Raw genomic sequence first — 18,277 nt, forward strand, 5'->3', positions numbered from 1 at the left:
AATGAATTGTCAAGCTCAAATGTTCAGCTCTGGAACAAGTGAGTAGGCAGACCTTGAGGGGAAATGATTTTGATTGGAGATGTATTGTTAGCTTCTGTTTTCAACGTGAGGAATGAACTGCAATGCTCAGTATTTGTTTAAAATGAGAAAAGGCCATTATGATTTGAGAGGGGTGTGCATGTTTAAGGCTTGTGATATACAATACTAGCAACATGCACACTTTGACAAGTAACTTAAATGTGAACAGCATTTTCTACATACTTGCCTATGTACCCAGATGATTATAAAATAATCATTAGTCTGGCTCTATTAGTCATATGGTTTAGAAAGTCTTATAGGGCACCACCTCATTGATACTAATTCCAATACCAATATTAACAAGTTTATTAAATAAATATAGTAAATCCAATCAGTCTAGTATCTTTAACTGTAACTTCTGATTAAAGGGATCCAGTTGTCTACTACGAAGAAACACACACAACGACTCCGTCTGGATATATATGATTTTATTAACTACCCTTCTACTAACATAGAAAAATGATTGAATAAAAATAAACATGTAAAGATGATCAAACTAACTAACAGCTGGTAAAATAAATTATCATACCACTACCAAGTCCTGGGATATCTCCTGAACTTTACAGATTAAATTTACTTACTTTGGCATCAACCCAGTCATAAGCAGGTAATGATTTGTTTAGCCCAGTTGAGCTTGACTTGTCTTGTCATAGCTGGAGACTTCACTGGTTTCACTTTCCAGTCAGCAGTGTCTGGAGGCAGTAGCTTCCTCATGGTGGACTTCAGATGGATGCTACCAAACTGTCATGTGGTTTCTAAGTCAAAGTCTTGGTTATGCATTCCTTGGTAGATGTGTGGTTTTCAAGCAGGTTGATGACACAATAAGCATGATAATTACTGTACTGAACTTTAGTTAGAAACTTTAGAAAAACTTGGTGTTGGCTAAATGATACAACAATCAAGGTGAAAAACACAGGATTATTAAAAAGAAAAAGTATATGCAGACACTTTTGTGCTTCTGACTTAATTTGTTAATTACAGAGTAACAGAAAATGAAAGACACTTTTATTTTATTCATGGTGACATATTTGAATATATGTAATGCAACAGGCTGTGTAGTGTGTATAATCTGGTTAAATGTTTCCATTCACAATGCTTTCAATGCTGTTGGAGCAGGATATTGGATATCAACAATGAGACACAATGACTGAAGAGGTGCAGAATCTGGTGAAGAGACAGATAATTAGCTGTAATCTTGGAGATTCACCCCTCTGTATGTGACACACTGTTGGTGTGACACCAAGCACTGTTTCAGGTGGCCATCAGGAACAGCAAGCACAGCACAGCAGCTATAACACTGGCCAGATGGGAGGTTGCTGAACACAGTACCAGCATTAGCTTCAGCCAGCTGGGAGGGTGTTGAGAACTGTTTAAGAATGTATGCAGAGTCTGTTGCCTCTTTGCTTCACAGCCTCAGCTCAGTCTGAGCTTGTCTGTACACAACCACAACTAATCTCCAGCCTTGCCAGCCTTGGAGATGTTGCTATCAAATATGTTCAAGCTTCTTTCAGGGTGTCTTGTAATAGTTTCCCATAGTTGTTGTTCCTGTCTTTCCACCAATAGGTCTGCATTCCATTTCCCCAGCCCCCTGAAAGGTTTGAACATAAACCAATCTCTTATGATAAGTATTTCAGACTTTTTACTACAATTTGAACAAGCCTTGCACTCAGTGTTTGTTTTTTAGTCTTTGTTCTATCAGATGGGTACTTTCTAGGTCTTGGTAAATGTGACAGGTGAACACAGGAATGCGTGGAGATGGCGGAGTGTCTGTTATCTGTTATTACTGGAGTGGGTGTCTCAGGAAGATGCGAGTCTGTCTGACTGTTTGTGAGTGCCTGACTGTTCCTTTGCTGGAGTCTTCTTCTGAATAAATGTCTGCTGGCTTGTGTGAGTTTGTATGTGTGTGTGTTGGCAGTGCACTTGTCAATTAAGGTCTGTGTGCTCATGTGCACATGTATGTACATGCATGTTGCAACAGTCCAGGATATCTCCTCAGTGCTAGACTGGCTGACCTACCAAGTGCCCCAGAGCTAGTCGCATGACCATGTTAGCCAGTCACAAGGGACTCTGTGACAAAGGAGCACAGATGAGACACCATGCTGCCTTCTGTTGCCTGCCTATGTGTGTGTTTGTCTTAATTATTGCATGACTGCATACTTACTGCCTTACTGATATTTTTACCTCTTTGTGTGTGTCTGTGTTTTAATGAGCCATGTTCACATTCTCTTTCAGGCTCTTAAGGTGTGCATAGACTATTGAGGGTGTGTGCTTATGTAATTATCAAGTTTAATCCTAGAGGTAAACATCTCTGAGACATGACATACTTTGATTTCATTTCTGTGTGTCTTAATTAGCTACCACATATCTTCTTTAGACCAATTCTATATCATGACATTCAGTCTGAGAAGTTTGTAGTTCCTCACAATGAAGTTAGTTTCTCTTATTTCATATACAGTGCTTAATACACAAAATGTGTCTCTCAGAATAATAAAATGTATTGGTTCCATTGTATTCCAGAATGTAAAACTAATGTGTGTGCTCCCTGTGCTACTCTGTTTGAGTGTCGGAGGTGATAGCACACTAACAAGCAGCAAAAATCAGTTTTAAACAGATGAAGAGTTCAATTTATAAGACATAAAACAAATTCTTGCTCAATTCATCCAATCCTATGGATTTTTATACAACTTTATTTGGTCTATGACTTCTGAGGCCTGTACTACGAAGCAGGATTTGAGGTTAATGAGATAACTTCAAGTTTAACTCTGGGTTTTCAGTCAGGTTTCAGTCTTAGCAGGGTAAATTACCATGATAACTAATGCTGAATAGCTTACCTCCTCCAGAGCATGTTCTGTTCAGAGGATCAGATCAAAACAGCCCAACTACTGACCAATCACATCACTGGAAAACCATAATAATCGATTATAAATCAACATTTCAGTCAGACATCAATTCTCTTCTCTGGCAGCAGAAACAATCTGACTTTACTGTAAGTTTTCATCTGTATCACATATTCAGAGTAACTTGGAATAAATCACCATCAGACTAAAGAGCAGTACGAAACAATTATTTTTGTAGGCCTACTTATTTACAATCTATCCATAGCCTGCCTTTATTAATTGGAAATTATTTCTAGTGTTCCTTTTCTATTCTAGTCATGTGATCACATTGTTTACATTTCACCCTCTTAAACAGAATTTTTTGACATTGCTATAACCAAATATACCTGCAGATATAAGCGTCTCTTCTCATATTAAGTAATTTACTCAGTTCTGACTACGTTGCTTGTAATTAACAACTCTGGTCTCTCATGTCAACGTGCTCTGGAAATCCTGGCTTGACTTAATGAGTTGAAAATATGGACTAAACTTGTTAAGTTTAGTGAAGCCAGATAACAAAAAGATATCCTGGGTATGTTGAACTTGCTTCGTAGTACAGGCCTCATGGGACATATTTACTGTGTCTTGTTTGTGGTCCCATTCCACTGGCTACAAGTCAAGTTGCCAAATAATAAAGTTTGTAAAACAGCTCATTCAAGAGAATCTTAAAGTGAAATTTAAGATGCCTATTCAGCAGAATATACATAGTTTTGCTTTAATTTAAGTAATAATGTTGTCCCAAAATGTTACTGCTCTGACTGCAGCAGGCAGCTGCCTAGGAAGAAGAACCACTGTAGCCATACAACATACCACCAGATGGTTACAGTAAGCCACTTGGTGAAAACAGTGGAGCATTTAGCAACTGAAGAGTCAAATATTTTCCTCAGGAGTTGGTAGAGGCCAAAAACAGAGCTAAAAGAAATAGAGTATTCAATTTACATTCACCAGGTGGGCAGGTATTGTGCAAATGAATGATAATGTTATCCTATAGCTGCTGGTAAGCAATGATTGAGTGTTGTGTCCATAAATTCTTTCTGCTGCACCTAAGACAAAACAAAACAAAAACAACAAAAAACAAAAACACAAAAAAGAAACAGAAACAAAACAAAGAAGAACAGTTGCAGGTTTAACTAAAGTGATGTACAAAAATAAAAACTAAGTTTGAACAATTCTCTGATATTCTCATGTCTTACAAATAGACACACTGCCACTGATATCTATCTCTAAAAACAGGTGATGAGCACACTACACCTTGTCTCTTTAACCAGGCAACTAATTAACTGAGTAACTACAGGTTTCCAAACAATATAATCAGTCTAAAAGGCAGTAGAATGACATGGCAGGAGGAGGTGGCAGCCAGACTACCTAAATAATTCTAGACAATGCCTGATAAGAACCAAAGCAGTACAGGGGAGGTGAGCTGGGCAGATACACCCCAACCAAGCAATAATAGATATCCCAACAGACTGCCCTGTATTATTTTGTTTCCTGTTAGACACCTGGCAGTTTGCAGCAGCCTACAAGGTGAAATTCTTATTATTTTCCTGCCAACTTTTCAGAAATGTATTGTAATGATAATCTGCCACTAGCTATTTGACAGATGTATTTATTCTGACATGCCAACAGTGCTGCTCTACCTCAAATAGTCCACAATCACTTGAACTACAGTTTGTATTGTATTGTGTTGAGCTTCTCTTGACGTGCATGACAGAGAGGGAGTGATCTTAAAACATGTCTGTTTTCCCTTTCTTTCTGTTCTATTAATCTCTTTTATGAATATCCAACTTCTCGCCATTCATTGTTCTACCATCCTAACACTTACAGGTTTTCTTCCTGTTTGCAATGTGAGAGCCACAGCCTTGTTATATACACTTATCTAGATTAACAGTAATCAAAACCAGGGACGCTAGGTAAAACAACAAACCTGTTTTCAAACTAAAACAAAGGCTGAATTTAATAGATTTTAGTTGGTTTCTTTATGTCTTTGGTTATAACATTATACCATGCAGTATGACAGCAGTTGAGGGTATGCAACAAAGATCCTCAGCTTATTCTTGTACCACAACACATAGAGCACAGTTGCATTTGGTTTATATTTAAATCGGCATCTGTTTCATACTTTGAACTTTAAAGCCCAATATAACCCACTATAGCAGAGAAATTTGTCCAGTCAAGACAATACTTAAAAGTCCATATCTCAGGGCAGAAAAATAGTGGAATCTCTCTTTTAATGCTAATACATTTTAACATTAATTAATCAGTTTGCTAGATCTCAGGGGCAATAAAAATCCATGTGAGACAAGGTTTAATTTCATATGGTGTGTGATATTTTGCCATATAGCTCAAAGAGTGTTGGATATTTTGATGTTGGTCACTCTGTAGGGGTGAGATCATCAAACAGGAGGTCTAAATATAATCTCCATCTCACACCTTCTCTTATTTGTGTTGTTTTCATCACCACTGACCCTTCCTAATAACACTGAACCTATAGCTGAAATATAACATTTAGTATATTTAATTTTAATATTATTTTTACAGCCTGTGTGAGTAAATGAAATGAGAGCAAACATTTTGTTTGTGTCTGTTTGGTCTCTGCTGTGTCCCTTGCTCATGCAGCCAGCATTCCCTAAAATGCCCCGGTGATCATAATTTTATTATGACAGATTAATAAAAAAATGTATGGGTCGATTTATCATTTATCTTTGAACTGCTGCCACAGTGTGTTAGGTCCTCATATGTGTTTTCATCCTGTCATTAAAAATAATGTCTAATTTTGCTTCTTATTATAAGCTGTGTAAATGCAGGGCACTGATGCAAGTATAGATTGGGCTTTATCTGATTTCTGTATTGTGGATGTCTGGTTTATTCTGGTCTATTTTGAGTGGAAGCCAAAGCCCAAAAGAAATAAGAAATACTGTACATTGCAAAAAACATGTTTGCTCTTTACTTCAGTTTATCAGCAGATATTTTTGGTCCATAAAATCTTTGTCAATATATTTTTCCCGTTTATTAAATTACACAAATTCATTTTGTACTCTGCTCACTTTCAAAGTCAAAAGTTGTTGAGTGAAATTGATATTGTGTTTGTTTTGATAAAATCATATACCTTCTTACACCTTCTTGTCATTACAGCTGTATTTTAGGGTGATATACAACAGACAGGACAGACGTCACAAAGGCACAGAACACTTTGCTTCCCTTCTTATCTATGGTAATGGTTACCCTGGTGACAGCATCACTGCAGTTGCTGTGGAGACCCAGCAGCTTAAGCAGCCCTGCTGTCAAGCTGAAATGGACTGTTGATTTACTGTTACCTCAAATAGGTTTAGTCTCTGCATTATTTCTTTTCATCTTCTGACTGACCTGGCATTTGGATGGCATTAGTTTGACGTTTTATGTTTTGATGTGTAAGGTTGACATATTGACAAGTCTAGTAAGTTTCTTTCATGCGTATGAATATAACCAGGGGTATCTCATGATTAGCATATTATAAGACTTCTTTTTTTGTTTCCAACTTGATTTGGAGGTTATTGGACTATCAGAGCCTGACAAGTGTCCTGAAGTAGAAACTGAGCATGGATGGTTCAAAAAGCTCTCAAGTTCTGAAATTGTTCATTATGAAACACATCTGAAACCAGAGAGGCAACAAGGCAGCAATTACCCACTTTTTCATTTTAAGCAATTTGCAGTAACTGCGTGACACAACTTGACAGTTTTTTATGCTTAGCTCTGAATTGACCCAAACACCAAGAATGTTTGACTTAAACAGCTGTGAAAATGGCATTTAAGCTTGACATTTTGTGCTTCCCCACCCCCACCCAGAGACCACACAAGCACACATACATACACGAAAGCAGGAAAGGAAAAACCTACTCCATCTCATATACAGTATATTTATGATTTTTTTACCTTTGGTATTGCATCAAGTCAAATTTATTCATATAGTGCTGAAAACTTTTGCACAGTACTGTATAGACCAGGTCTAGACCATACTCTTTATATTATTATATGTACAAAGGGAGACCCAATAATTCCCACCTGATTCTCAACCCTGAGAGTTGATGATATTGACAATCCAGTCTTCCAGAATCTTCAGAAGGAATGGAAGTGATTGTTGTTTCTGTATTAACATGTCCAGTGACAGTGTATCTATAATGTGTGTGTTTGTTTGTACATGTCTTTTATGTTTGTGTGATAAAAATCTAGCCCAAACCCATTGTTGTATTGACATGTCTACATTGTGAGGACATTTTGGCTGGCTCTCACAAATTCAAAGAGCTGTGTGAAGGTTAAGACTTGGTTGAATGGATGGATTATCATGAGAAAAAAGTATTTTAGTTTTTTCTTGCAATGACCAATTTTTAGATTTATTAAATTTTCAGAACTATTAAAGCTGAAAATGTTCTTCCCATTTATATTCGCTGTCTAGTGATGATTTGATATGATTTTCTGTTGCTGTCAGTTCACACAATGGGAAGATGTTGTTGTCAGGCAGTTTTCTCACACTTTTGTCACCTCTGAGTCTTACTGAGAAAACACACACACACACACACACACACACACACACACACACAGTTTTCTAAATTCTACTCACTGTCAATCCTTCAGAGAATAACAAACTTCTCATGATTGTTGCTACACTGTGAGAGAAATTATTAGAATCAGGCACAGAAATCCATGTAATGTTATGATGCCACACCTTTCCTTATGCTATCATCCATACATCAGCTTATTTTGGGTCCTGACTGAAGTTTTGTTGTCTTTCACATACAGATGGACACTGCGGAATGTTTCAGTGCTGTCAAAGCCTATCAAAGTAACAGCTCTGGTTTCACTAATCTTTTGGAATGTGGAAATGTAAAAAGGTCAAACTAATGACAAAGACTAACCCCCCAAAAATTAACATGAAAAACATCTCTATGTATTTTTCAGTATAGTCATGACTTTCATTCTTCCCCTGTCCCCCATCGATCTTTTTACCTGACCATCCATTCATTTGACAATTCATCCAAATCGTTTCCTGGTCTCGCCTCCACACAGACAGATGGATGCCCTGAATAGATCCAGGAAATGGTTGCATGTCCATCCTGTTGGATGGGCCTCACTCTGTTGGACAAAATCTTTTGGCTTGGGACCATGCTTACTCCCACTGAGTCTCGTATCACATCATGAGTATATGAGCACTTTGACTTGCTACCAGCACTCCCACTCTAACTAAAAAGGCTTTTTTAAAAACAAGTTAAAAGCAAAAACTCACTAATTTAAATACATTGGCACTGGATAAAAAACATATTTCTCATCTTCAAATGACTCATTCCTCAGTTAACCTGCATTTACATTCTACGTAGAATGCAATACTATACTAAAATAACCTTTCGGAAACAGCTTAAAATAAGGGCAATGATTTTATGTAAAATATACCTACTTATCCACAATTCCACCCAGCTTTTACTCTGTTTTGGCATCTGTTCATTGATTGTTTTAGTTTTACATATTTAATGTATAGCTCCCATAAGCCTTATATATTAAACCAGTAAAAAGCTAATGCAACTCTTCCCTATGTCCATCTCAAAACAGCAGAGAGACAACTACTGTAAATATGCATACGTAAATTTTGGGTGGGTCACATCGCTACCTACATAAAATTACATCTCATTGTGTTCCATTGCTTCATCAGTTTCTTAGGTTAGATGGTGGCTGTGGCTCAGGGGGTAGAGTGGGTTGCCCACTAATTAGAAGGTCAGCTGTTCGATCCTCAACTTCTCCGTGCCAAAGTATCCTTGGGCAAGATACTGAACCCCACGTTGCCACGATGTTTCATCGGTGTGTGAATGGGTGCAGTTGTGTTCGAGCACTTCGCTTCAAGCGCTGTATGAATGTGTGTGTGAATGGGTGAATGTGACGCGCAGTGTAAAGCGCTTTGAGTGGTCAATACAACTAGAAAAGTGCTAAATAAGTACAAGTCCATTTACCATTTACTATTTTCTGCCTGTGACCACAACTGGACTAATGAGGTGTTTTTATCAATTCAATTCAGCTCAGTTCAGTTTTATTTATATAGCACTGAATCACAACAAAAGTCATCTCAAGGCACCTTTCATATAGAGCAGGTCTAGACCATGCTCTTTAAAATAGGTATTTACAGAGAGAGACCCAACAAATCCCACCACGCGCTGACAGACAGAGCACAATGCTACGGGAAAGGGAAGATATTGATTTAGTAACATGTAATATGGGATATGAATCCATACTGATGGAGAGAGAGAGAGAAGCTCAGTGCATCATGGGAGATCTCCCAGAAGTCTAGGCCTATAGCAGCATAACTAAGGGATGGTTCAAGCCTGAGCCAACCCTAACTATAAGCTTTATCAAAGAGGAAAGTTTTAAGCCTAGTGCAGAGTGTGTTGCCTCCTGGACTGAAACTGGGAGAAGGTTCCACAGTAGAGGAGCCTGATACCTGAAGGCTCTGCCTCCCATTCTACTCTTGGAAACTCTGGGAACCACCAGTAAACCAGCATTCTGGGAGAGTGTCCCAGTGGGAATGCAGGGGACTATGAGATCTTTAAGGTAAGATGGAGCCTGACCATTAAGGGCTTTGTAAGTGAGGAGAAGGATTTTTAATTTTATTCTGGATTTGACTGGGAGCCAATGTAGAGAAGCTAACAAAGGAGAAATATGGTCTCTTTTCCTAGTTCCTGTCAGTAATCGTGCTGCAGCATTTTGAATCAGCTGCAGAGTCTTTAGAGACTTGTTGGGGCAGCCTGATAATAATGAATTACAGTAGTCCAGCCTGGAAGTAACAAATGCATGGACTAGTTTTTCTGCATCTTTTTGAGACAGAAAATGTCTCATTTTGGTGATATTACGCAGGTGAAAGAAGGCAGTCCTAGAAGTTTGTTTTATGTGTGAGTTAAAAGACATATCCAGATCAAAGATGACTCCCAGATTCTTTACAGTGGAGCTGGAGGCCAGGGCAATGCCGTCTAGTGGAACTACATCATTAGAAAATATATTTCTGACGTGTTTAGGACCAAGTACAATGACTTTAGTTTTATCTGAGTTCAACAGTAAAATATCGCTTGTCATCCAAGTCTTAATATCCCTAAAGCAAGCCTGGTTTGGCTAACTGATTGGTTTCATCAGGTTCCATTGACAGATAAAGCTGTGTATCGTCTGCATGACAATGGAAATTTATGGAGTGTCTCCTGATAATGTTGCCCAAGGGAAGCATATACAAGGTGAAAAGAATTGGTCCAAGCACTGACCCTTGTGGAACTCCATGTCTAACTTTTGTGTACATGGAGGAGTAGTTGTTAACATGTACAAACTGAAGCCTATCAGATAGATAGGACCAGTTTAGTACAAGGCCTTTAATGCCAATCCAGTCTCTGTAAAAGGATGTGATGGTCAATCATATCAAAAGCAGCACTGAGATCTAACAAGACCATAACAGAAACAAGTCCGTTGTCTGATGCGATTAGGAGGCTGTTTGTAACTTTTACAAGTGCTGTATCTGTGCTGTGATACAACCTAAATCCTGACTGAAAATCCTCGAACTTGCAGCTTCTTTCTCCAGGATCTTAGAAAGGAAGGGGAGGTTAGATATAGGTCTATAGTTGGCTAATATGTCTGGATCCAGAGTGGAGTTTTTTAGAAGAGGTGTGATTACAGCTACTTTATATGACTGTGGTACACATAGCCTGTTAATAAGGACAGATTTAACATATCTAATACAGAATTGCAAATTAAGGGCAGAGCTTCCTTAGGCAGCCTAGTTGGGATGGGGTCTAAGAGACATGGTTGAAGTGAGCTGGTGGAGGTTGATGGGAGAAAAACAGTCTAAGTTAGATTTCGCAGCTGATTCTATGGATCCTGTGTTGTGATATAAATCAGTGTTGGTTGAAGGCAGGGATGTGATAAATTTTGTCTCTAATAGAAGTTATCATTAAAAAAGTTCATAAATTCATCACTGCTGAGGGTTATAAGGATGCGTGGATCTATAGAGCCTGGCTACAGTGCTGAAAGGAAACCTGGGGTTGTTCTTATTATCCTCTATTAATGACGAGTAATAGGCACCTCTAGCATTACAGAGGGCCCTCATATATCTTTTAACACTATCTTGCCAGGTTAAGCGGGATCCTCCAGTTTGGATCGTTGTGGATCATGTGACACTCTCTACTGTTGACCAATCTGGTGTAGTTTTATAGAAACATCTTGCCTGAGATTAAACCATATTTCATCTGGCCATTTCATAAATACTATAATGAAAACCTGCCACCAGTTGGCTACTTGGCAGATTCAGCTAAGGAGACTCCCCCTCTTAACTTTTCCCTCTGAGCTTCTCTGAGCTGAAAACCAGTTGGCTCAAAACCATTCTAACACTTCCTAACCACCTGTCCTGCTCACAGTCAGGGAGGCAGCATGGATCAGCTCTGCTTGGCTCACAGCTCCAACATATAACCAACACACTACCAGCACTCCCTCTCTGACTGAGGAAGGGAAAATCATGGCCATAGCCTGTAGACATTTACCACTGTATTATCATAGGTGCCTGGGAACAGCTACTCTGAATAGTCAGGAAGTTCATAGTGACCTGGTAAGGCTTTACAGGATTGACTTGGCATCTACAGTGATTCGGCAGGACATCAGCGGAAACAGTGCCAACTGGCAAGACACTATGGTCAATACATAACATGACATTGGTATAAAGCCTTGTAAACTTCCAGTAGTGCTTTGTGCACTGTTTCTGTGAGATGATTCTCATAATCTGCTATAAACCGAATGTTCTAACATGGAAATAGACAAAAATGTCCTCTGTGTTTTGTCCAAACAGATAAAGCAGGTCAGTACTACTCTGATCCTCATTTATCCATTTTAATCCATACTTTATGTTCTACTATCCATCATCCAATCCATCCATCCGTCCATCCTGTCCATATTTGCTCTCAGTGGAGGTTCCTCTTTCCTAGTGTTTTGTCAGAGGTCTGATGGTAACCACATATGTTGCTCTCAGCCTGACCAGGTGGCGAACTGTTGGAGGAGAAAACACTGCTAACAGATATGCATATGGTACAGTACTTCCATCCTTCCCACTATCCATTGAGCTATTGATCCATCCATCCTATCTATCAATGCATCCATTCATTATTCCATTCAAAGGGACTGAGTCCTAGTAACTATCTACACACATATGTCCCTTTTCTCAAAGAAACAAATAGTTGACTATTGAATCAGTGGTCTTGTTAAAAAAAAAACGGGAGCTGCACTGTTGATAATTCTTGGTAGGATCATCACCACATGTGACTCCATTAACAATGGTATGTATTAGATAATTACTAAGTAAAGTGATTTCAGGTCAGCTTTTATTGAGGGCCTTTGAAGTTAGACTGTACATACAGAACAGCTGTACGAGCAGGATGTCCACACTGTGTCTGAAGTTTTAGCTACATGAAAATGTTGCAGTGCCTCAGTCCACCAAACCTTCAGGCTGTGTTGAAGCTACAGAGGAGATGAAGACATTTCACAGAATGGAGATAATGGCTGAAACTAAATGCTATGACTGGATTATATATGTGCTACTTCATTTCCATGTACTGTATCTTTCTAATTGGATGTCAAACTTAAAAATGTAAAATGACTCCATAATTATGTATGGATTTTATATTATGGATATTATGTCATTATGTACAAATAACTCACACCAAACTTGGCTTGGGAAATATATTTCAATCTTAGCTATGAGCTGAGCCTGAGCCTGTGCAGTTGTATATGTTCAAGGAATAAAAAATCCATGAGCTGGCATGGCTAACCTAACAGATCAGATTAGTATCTGTGAAATCATAGCTGATTAGGGTGTGTGTGTATGTGTGTGTGAGTGTGTCCTAATTTATGTACTCTGGAACATCTAAATTAATTCCCTATGCTTTATCCTCTAAAAACATAAGTGACCTACTTTAGACAATATTACAGTTTTTCCACAGTCGTAGTTTTAGTGTTTTTTTTTTTAATCCCTTTGGATAATTGTGTGTGAGACAGAGAACAGAAAGAAGAATATGCATAAATGTGTACTCTGATCAGCCACAACATTAAAACCACTGGTGAAATGAGTAACATTGATCATTTCATTATAATACAATGCTATGCTGTGAAACCTTGGGTCCCGACATTCATCTGGATCCTATTTTGACAAATACCACCCACCTAAACATGGTTGTAGATCAGGCACACCCCACCATGGCACTGCCCAACGTCAGGGCCTCCCCCAGCAGAATAATGCTCCCATCACACCAGTGTTGTGGCTGATCAGAGTATTTGCCAAAGAGAAGAGGAGATGTGTGTATGCTCTCATGATGACTATATGTGTGAGTGTGAGCAGAGTAGTTTTACAATTGCCTTGCAATTAAACAGTTGTGAAGGCATTATGAGGTCTAATGATTTGAGGACTGTAGCTGTACGTGTGTGCATGTGTGTGTTGATGTGTATGAAAGGGCATCATGGATGAATTTCCAAAGAAGTGATTGCCTGGCTTGTGGGACTGATGACTCAAAGGCTGCTCACAATCTTACCACTTCCCAGAACGCATAATTAAATGCTATTTCTGTTTTTTCTTTCATCCTCCCCTTTTCCCCTCTCTCTCCCCCTCATGCCTCCTTTCTCTCTCTTTCTCTCTGATTCCTACAGCTGAGGGAGATCATCGTGAGTCAGTACGGCCGGCTGTATTGCCTCTGGACCCCGCAGTGCCCTCCAACCTCTCAGCCACCCCCAGAATTGGAGCTAAAGACAAAGATGGGATGGATGGGACTGATGTCGGTCCTAGAGCCTGGCCTGAGGGCAAAGTGTTTGCTGAGGCCAGAACAGCAGTTTGGACTGAAACAGAAGCAGGAATGCGTGCTGGAGCAGGTGGAAAAGTCTTTGCAGAGACTGGGATTATGACTGGAACTGGAGCCTGGGCTGAAGTTGATGCTGAATGGAGGCCAGTGGACAAGGAGGGGGGTGACCTGCCCAACATGCCCAGGGACCCAGCTGCCTGGCTGGGGCAGCAGAGGCTGCATACGCATGGACAGGGCCAAAGAGAGCAGGCAGCTTTTTCATCAGTCATCACCATGCTCGCAGAAACAGCAGAGCTTCAGGCACCAGCAGTGAGAAAACCTTTAGGTCTGCTGTCTAAAGCTGCTTGGACCAAAAGCTCCTCTTCATCATCATCCAAGGCGTCCTCTTCCTCTTCCTCCTCCTCCTCTTCTGTGACAAAAGCATCCTCTTTGCCTTCCACCTCCTTATCCTCCTCCTCTGCAACCAGTAACAGAGACAGTCAGACAGCAGGATCAGGCAATGTCTCTCTGGTTGCTGTCACCTACAACTCCTCCAGCAGCAACAGCAGCTTCAGTCTGGGTATGGCGCCTCTTTTTAACCTTCTAATTAACCAGCAGGCCAGTCAAGCTTTGATTTCTCCACATGTTTGAAACAATGCGCGTGGTGAGTTTGTTTTTTAGCCTTTCTGGAAAAGAAATGTGAGAGCAAAAGTGCAAAGAACTGATTAAACTTTGCATTTATCAGTACTAAGATAAGCTTCATATGTTAGCATTTTCAGCCAGTTAGTTTACTACTTGCTGCAGCATAACTTACTTCAAAAGCCAAGAAGCATGTCATTAGTTAGCAGTGAAGTATGTTGTTTGTCCAAGAATGTCTTTCATAGTTAGTATCCAAAAAGATTATTATTATTTATAATATTGTGCTATGATAGGGCTTACTGGCTTAATCTTTCAATACAAGAGCAGTGAAGCTCCTTATTTATCCTAATTATTTTTCTTGTTATAATACTGAATTTTTCCGTCAAGACAAGTAGCTTTTAGCCTCATTCTGTCAGCAGGAAAAATTAAAAAGTTTTCAACCAGTGCACTAAATTAGCATTAGCTAGATAAAGCTGATAAAATTTGCTAGCAACAGTCATTTCAGCCAACAGCAATGATAGTCATTGGCTAGAGATGCTTGCCTGTTGTTGTTTAAAAAATGACCACTCATTTTGAAGTGAAATTGTTAGCATCTTTGTAAACTGAATACATTCAGTGCTCGACTGGGAAGCTTGACAGGTGCAAGCTTCAGCTTTTTTTAGTCTATAGAACCTTCACTACTCCTATAGTCCTCTTCTAGTATTCTTCATCAGTCTTCATCATTAATAACCACTGTCACCACATTGTAATTTTCAGGATTACTATTATCATGTCCACCTAAAACCATCATCTTATCATCCTACATCATCATCATCATCATCATCATCACCATGTCCATGAGTGTATTATTGAAATGATACCAGTATCACTTCTCTAGTTGTGGAAAGTTAAAAATATAAAACTCAGGATAAAAATTCAAAGTGAAAGAGCAAAAGCTGTATTCTCACATTCTTAATGTTTATCTCAAGAATGTTCAAACTAATGTCATTACCCTAGTATTTCCTATCACAGTAATTCACATCACACTAACAATAAAACAAATATTCATGGTGATGTGAGGGGATCATAAGAGGGAATCTGGATCTCTCTCAGTCTTAAAAGATGATTGCTTGTTCACTCCAGAATCCTTTACAGTTCTCATTAACATGCTTCATATCAGTATTTTGTTTTGTGATGATTTACATGGATTAAACAAACCCCTGACAAAAATTGATGTATCATGCTTTGAATACATAGACATTACATAGTAGGAATTCAGTTCATTGTTGGTTTTGGTCTTTTTATGGTCTTTTTTTTTACACAAAAAGGAGAACATTGCCATACTTTTAATATTTTTGATCTTCAAATGTTTTCCCCCCTGCAGAGGAGTCAGTGAACAGTCTGCCGGCCTGGGACCTCCCCACTGTCCCTGAGTCACTTCCTGTCTACAGTGGGCGACCATGACGTCACACTTCCTGCCAATGTCACCAGCCCTTTCTCCACCCACCAATGGAACACCACCATGCCTGTGCGCACCAGAAACACCTCACGGCACACAACCACTTCAAGCACCACCATAAAGACATCTCTATCACCCACCACCACATCAACTTTACTGTTATCTACCACGGCAAGAGCACAAACGCCATCAGAATCCACCACGGCTTCCAACACTGCAAGCCTGGACACTGTGACCAGCGATAACCTTCAGCTAACGACAGTAACCATGACGACGCCCTCAACGACCACTCTTACTGTGACCACTGACGAGGTGACAATGCAGGTAGCAACCACTGTGAGTGCTGTATCTTTACCATCGAATATCACTGCTGCTACAACCATGCAGCAAACGACAAGCCTCAAAGTGACCACAGTGGCTAAGACTCAGCCTACAACAATCACTACAACCACACCGGCCCCTACTACCACCACTACTCTACCCCCAACCACCACCACCACTACTCCTGCCCCCACTACTACTACTACTACTACTACTACTACACCTGCTACTACTACTGTTGCCACCACTTCTACTACTACAACTACAGCCACAACAGCAAAGGTACCTGTTACCACTGTGTTCATCCCGGGCCATACTACACCATCTTCTACCACAACCGCAGAACCTCCATCCAGCACCACTGCAGAGGAAAGTCCTCTACCATGCAACGTGACTGAGAAATATTGGGTCAGATCAGGTATGATATTAATGTTCCATTATTAGGATAATTTGGAGTAAGACAATGATAATGAATCAATTATGTATTTCTTAAAAATTATTAAAAATGAAATTAGTTTAGGCATGTATGGGAGACAAAGAACAGAAGGTAAACAGAGTAGGATGAATAGTGAAAACATTTATAGCTACAACATATTTACCAGAGATTATGTGGTATTACTAACGGGTCTGCATCAGGTTTCCACAGTCAACAAGGATACATTTAGAAGGAGGCCATGCTATTATGAACAAAGATGAATCTTAGTAATGTAAGTATTCTTTAGTGAGATATTGAAGCCCTAAATGCATGGGGTTATAGGGCGTTACTTTTTCTTGGGGCTATAGGTGTGGTCAAAATGAGTTTAAACCTATGGTACAAACAGAAACAGTTATCAGTTATCACACAATACTAACAAGCCAGACATGAGTACAGTCTCAAAACACTGTTTAAGCTTTTAACATGTCTTCCTCCACAGTTTTATCCATTGAGCTGCGCAGGAACTGCCTGGACCTGATCCTTAAACAGAATCTCTCTAAAGGACTGAGCCATGCCCTGCAGAGAGCACTGAATGACTCCTCTGCCTATGCACAGGTCAGTCTGTCTTACAAGTTCAGCTATAAGAAACAAAGGTCAGTGGCTAATAAACACAGCTCACTGAATTATGACCACAGCTTAGTAGGTAATAATAAAGACAGGACAGAAGTAACTAATCACAGGTCAGTAGCTAATAAACACATCTGGTGCCAGTACATTTATGTCAGCAGTTAATAAGCAGTTGCTAGCAAATACAGGCCAGTGCCTGTATAAGGTTAATTTTTATCAGTGCATGATCTGCAAATAGTAATCCTGAAATGCATACATCTTGAAATATGCCAAAATAAAGAGTGACCAGTAGCTACACAGCAAGGGCTAGCAGTAGGTAGCACAGGTGTGTTGCTTACAACAGGTTGGGGCTCGTAAACATAGCTTGTGGTAAGCAAATGCAGGTCTGTGGTGTCAGTGGCTTGTATACACAGCTATCCATAAACCTGGATCGGTACATGGAAGGCTTGTGGTCAGAAAACACATGTCAGTGGATAGTAAACGTAGGTGATAGGGAGGTAAACACAACTCAGTGGCTAGAAAATGGAGACCAGTAGCTAGTAATTGCAGGTCAGTGGCTCATAGAAAATTCATTGAATTTTGTATTTGAGTACAAATTTGCCTCATCAGAAGTAGCTACACTGTACAAAGCAGCATCTACTGAGAGGTAAAATGGTAGATTATTAACCTCTGTCTTTTAGCATACCCATTGTACTTTTGTGTGCAGTATATTCAGTTCCAACTCTGGAATAACAAAGTTTATAAGTCATTCTTGAAAACATTCATAGTAGCTAGCTAAGTTGCATAGAAAAACTGAGTACCTTTGCAACCTGTTTTCATTCTTCTCCCTGCTATGAACTTGATGTTAGATAGCTAACATAAGCTAGCTAGCTGTTTACATAGCTTAAGCAATTTTACACTTACTCTGTACCTTGCAGAGTATATTCATATAAATATTATATAATGTTAGTTTGCAAGCTCTGGGTTTGTTAATTAATTAATTTATCCATAATCAATATCTGTTATAGTCACTTTCCTTACGCCAGGTTAGATGGGAGTGTGACTGGTTTGCTTGAACGCTGTTTGGGTTAAGTTT

At 39.4% G+C, this 18,277-nt stretch overlaps 1 protein-coding gene across 1 annotated transcript in view; it reads left to right on the forward strand.

The window, feature by feature from the left end:
• The window catches only part of kiaa1549la (KIAA1549-like a), a 97,210-nt gene that overhangs the window by 19,401 nt on the left and 59,532 nt on the right, over positions 1–18,277 (forward strand). The window contains 4 exon segments of the mRNA XM_018704088.2: positions 13,635–14,342; positions 15,765–15,820; positions 15,822–16,578; positions 17,075–17,190. Coding sequence (XP_018559604.1) covers positions 13,635–14,342; positions 15,765–15,820; positions 15,822–16,578; positions 17,075–17,190 — 1,637 coding nt within the window.

Source organism: Lates calcarifer, linkage group LG10, assembly GCF_001640805.2.
Source record: "Lates calcarifer isolate ASB-BC8 linkage group LG10, TLL_Latcal_v3, whole genome shotgun sequence".
Classification (NCBI taxonomy): Eukaryota; Metazoa; Chordata; class Actinopteri; family Centropomidae; genus Lates; species Lates calcarifer.